Source organism: Elephantulus edwardii, unplaced genomic scaffold (genome assembly GCF_000299155.1).
Source record: "Elephantulus edwardii isolate Elephantulus edwardi_28Jun2011 unplaced genomic scaffold, EleEdw1.0 scaffold00052, whole genome shotgun sequence".
Lineage (NCBI taxonomy): Eukaryota > Metazoa > Chordata > Mammalia > Macroscelidea > Macroscelididae > Elephantulus > Elephantulus edwardii.
Window position 1 is genome coordinate 778,895 of NW_006399802.1, and position 4,506 is coordinate 783,400.

At 46.8% G+C, this 4,506-nt stretch overlaps 1 protein-coding gene across 1 annotated transcript in view; it reads left to right on the plus strand.

Annotated features, from left to right (window-relative positions):
• Positions 1 to 3,431: 3,431 nt before the first annotated feature.
• RECK (reversion-inducing-cysteine-rich protein with kazal motifs) overlaps positions 3,432 to 4,506 on the plus strand; it is a 69,537-nt gene continuing 68,462 nt past the window's right edge. Inside the window, exon 1 of the mRNA XM_006886832.1 lies at positions 3,432 to 3,587. Coding sequence (XP_006886894.1) covers positions 3,488 to 3,587 — 100 coding nt within the window. The 5' untranslated portion in view covers positions 3,432 to 3,487. The remainder of the gene's footprint in view (positions 3,588 to 4,506) is intronic.

Genomic DNA, 4,506 nt, shown 5'->3' on the forward strand with positions numbered 1-4,506 from the left:
TCCCTATGAATATTTACAGCCTTGGAAACTCAAAGGAGGGATACTATGAGTTGGAATTCACTCAGTGGTGGTCGCTATGAGTTGTAGTCAACTCAGCAGCACCTAACAACAACAATAACAGAGGTTCTGATTTTTTGTATAATGGCCTAGAGAATATTTAGTCAAGAAGGTGTATAAGTATAGCTGAACACTCTTCAGATGATCCTACCCTAAGGCCCTGAACAAGCTCCCAAACTAAGCCATTTCCCATCAGTTTTTCTGTCTTCCTGAAGCTGACAGGAGGCAGACAAACAGTGATAGCCCCCTCTTTATTTCCAAGACTTACAGGAACTGGACAAATAGCTACTTCCTCCCTTTCTGAAATGTACAGGTGTTGCGTAAATAATACAGTGATCAAAATATCCTGGGAAGAATAGCCAAAACGTGTCCTAACCCCACAAAATTCACACCCTCAGCAGGGCTAGGGTTGGCAGAGAAAATGATCAGCAGCCTCCACTGGCTTCAGTGAGGCATCATTTCCTCAGTCAAACTTCTGCTAAAAAACCTGAAGTGGTCACCTTCTCTGCCTGGTTGAAAACCTATTCTGAGGGACTTTCAATGCTGAGTATGTAACCCAAACAGAAGGGTCCTATTATGAGACATCCCTCAGGATAATAGTGCCTGGTCAGCAATTCTTATAGCAAGACAATCTCAGGGGATTCAGTCTTAAAATACTTCATTACCACAGCTCAGATTTCAACTATTCTTCTAACATGTCTATCCCAATCATAATCTCACAGTATAGAAATAACCACTCTTTCCTCAGAGAGACACCCAGCTTCACCATTATTACATTGGATTCATTTACAGAGCAAGTTTGCTCTCCTATCTCACAAGTATTATCTGGCAATAAAGTCATCCCTGACTACATAGCTAAGAAATCACCAAGTAGTCAATCATTTTCTCTCCACTTAAGGCCTTAGGTGTCATCTCTGTGAGTCAACAGGGGAGCTTTGTGGATGTGGTCAGTAGGGAGTTGTACTGTTAAGCCAAAGGCCATAATTCTCTGCCTATTCAATTTCACCAGTGGCTCTACAGAGAAAAATGGGCAATTTCCCCCATCACCTATGAGTTGGTTCTGACTCAACAGCAATGAATTGTAGTTTTATAATAATGGAACAGCACTTGATTAATCCTTTTCCTCCTTCATTCTCTTTTTCAGAGAGCCAATGATTGCTAAGTAGATGTCCTTATATCATTAGAGAACTAATGGTAAACACATTCCTGTATTTACTTACTTCAAGAGAGATTTTTATTACCTGTTTGATTTCATTTTTCCATTTAAAAGCCCCTTTACAGGCCATCCTTATGACATTTTTCTGAGATACACAGAGCTGTTGTTGTTGTGTATGGTAGAGTCAGAACCGACCCATAGCTGACCCTCTGGCGGGTTTTCAGAGGCAGTTAATCCCACAGGAGGAGATTGCTCATTCCTCTCCTGTGGAGCATTTGGCGGCCTTGAACTGTGTGCGTTCGGGACTGTAGCAGAGCTTTTTGCCATTAGGCCACCAAAGCTCCCTTACACAGGGGCCTATTTTGTTCAGGACTCAGGGAGCTCCTGAGACGCAGGACTTTCTGCATTAAGACCATGACGATCTCAGACACACCAGGATGTGATGTTTTGGTCACTTTATCCAGGGCACATTTTCTGCTCAGATCCTTCTGTGGTACAATTAGGCCCACAGCAACCACTTTAGTGCCCTCAGTTTTTACCTTAAGAACTGGGGTGGGGGAAATTCTGGACAAAGAAGTATATATATGGTGACAGATAATTAAGAGCAACTACAAGGTTTAGAATAACAAAATAAGAGGTTCTTAAAGGACACATGAGCATGTGAAGAGGAAATGAAGAGGGTGATTGAGTCCATTTGCTAAAAACACTGTGTTAATAAGATAATTACATATCACTCTATCCTGTAAGAGATGACCTCTCAGAGAGTTTGAAGCAGACAGTTGTCATCAGAGCAGGATTTTAGGAAGGTCACTGTAAAGTGTTCATGTTTTCATTTTGTAAGTTTGGAAGAGAAAACAAACAGTAAGAGACATATAAACCAATTTCAGTACACAGACTTTGTTTGGAACTTGATTTGCATAAACACAAACTATAAAAAGAAATGAGACAATAGGGGAAGACATGAATACTGCCTGGATACTTAAAGATATTTAAAAATTGGCATTTTAAACTGTTTTATTATTATTATAATTTTTTAAAGGGAATAGAAAAAAGGAACTAGAAAGGAAACATTAGTTGTCATAGCTAGGGGCCACCTCAACTCCCAAGCATTTTCCACAATAGCACTTGCTCTGTGCTGCCTGAGGTGGGGTAGGGATAGGATGGTGAAGCTCAGAGGGTAAAAGTGGATAGGGATTCATCACCAAATTTATATATACATACATACATATATATATATATAATTTTTTTTTCCTTCCTCTACATACACATGTTGGTTTGTAGGGAGCTCTGGTGGCCTAGTCGTAAGAAGCTGTGCTGCAATGCCAAAGGCACGCAGTTCGAAAATGCCAGCAGCTTCGTGGGAGAAGATTTGTGCAATCTCCTCTCCTGCGATTACTACTGCCTCGGAAAACCCGTGGGAGGGTCAGTGATGGGTCATTCAGAGTCAATGGCACACAACAACGTACTGATTTGCGTACAAAATTCCTACGCATTGTGTATCACTCATGCACACTGTTTTTCACACATTCCTTCATTCATACATTGTGTTTCAGGCGATCACTCATATGCATTGTTTCATAAAATTAATCTCCAAATTGGTCTCATGAACGAAGTGTAAACTCCATTGGATAGTCCGTGTCTTCCTCTCTTCCTTTCCCAAGGATGCCTAATAAAATTTCAAAGGCATAATGAGGGAGGCTTCAGGTGGATATGAGGTTTGGGAGTGAATTCGTGCCTCCAGCCCTTGTCATGTCAGGAGGAGCCCTTCATCTTGGGAAAGGCACGTTGCCCTGTCTTGACACGCCTTTCTGTTAGTATAAGACAGCATCTCAGTAGACAGAAAACAAAGCACATCACCGAGAGTATGTGAAGGGAAAGTTCCCTGTGGTTTAGTGTTGGCCCTAGTTCTTGCAGGTCTGGGACAAGTCATCTTCTTGGGGCGTCCGTATCCACATTTGTAAACTCTGGAGGCTGTAGGGGAATTCTAGAGCCTTCCACCTGCGGCATCCTGCTCACTCTCCGCCTGAACGCCGGCTGCGGAGATAGACTGCAGATGCTGACACACAGCTGGGTCTTAACAAAGAGCCGGGGTCCCGGCACGTTCCCGCCCGCAGGAGTTTTTAGAAACTCTCTGCGTCTGGAGGGCGGGTCTTGAGCGCATCGCAGCCAATCACCAGAGGGGCACAGAAGGCAGGGGCGGGGCCTCGCACGAGCAGCGGTGGCGGCCCGGCTGGGTCCGAGCATCCTGCGGTCCGCGACCCGCCCGGCCCGGTCATGGCGACAGTCCGGGCCTCGCTGCGAGGCACGCTGCTCCTTCTCGTGACCGTGGCGGGGGTCGCGGAGGTGGCAGGGGGCCTGGCCCCGGGCAGTGTAGGTGAGTACTCACTGAAGCAGCGGTTCGGGGCGGTCCGGAGCGGCGCTCCAAGATGGCGCAGGGCAGGGGGCGGGGGTGCGCGCGACCCCCCGGGGTCGGAGGTCCCAGTGGCAGGACTGGGTGGAACGAGTGAACTCTGCTCCCCGCCACCTTCACTCTCCTGGCGCCCTAGCGTCTCTGCAGTGGGATTGGCGACCCGAGTTCGAGGCCTTCCTCGGTCCCAGCAGACATGGGTCTCCAGCTCTCTCCTGACTGCGTCGCCTGTCACCGAAGAGAAAAATGCCTTCGACCGGGATTGTTGCGAGGGTTGGAAGGCAGGTCGGATGTGCAGCGCCGTCCGAGGACCGCCCTGCCCTGCTCTTGTTATTACTTCTTGTTATTAGATCTCTCAGCTCAGCTGGCCTCGTCCGCAGTGAGCATACATGGCCCTGGTTCGAGTCTCAGCAGAGCATGACCTCAAGTTCTGCTGCTGGATTTGTGTGCCAAAGGTCTTGCTGGGTCCCGGCGCTGCTTGGGGACAAATTGGCAGGCTTGGGGAGAGTTTAGTTCTTATGGTAGAGAAATTAAACCAAGGGTGGATAGGAAATTAATTCTATTCAGTGTTTATTGATTGTGTCCCAGATGCTGGGCTTCAGAAGTTGATGCCAACTCCTGCCCATCAGGAGATCTCAGGCTAGGAAGTGAGATACCACAGAAGGAATTCAAGACCGAAGTGTCCAAGGGAGATGAAGGGCTGGGTGCACAGAGGGGGAGAGATGACGTCCAACTCTAGTGGGAGGAAAGTTGAGTGATCCCCACCCCAGGGCACCAGATACCAAAAAGATAGGTGGAATTGCTACATAAGGAAATCAAGTGCTTTGCTTACTGGAGAAGACGCCTGGAAAGAGCAGTCAGTGCCCACAAGGTTTATCATTATGTT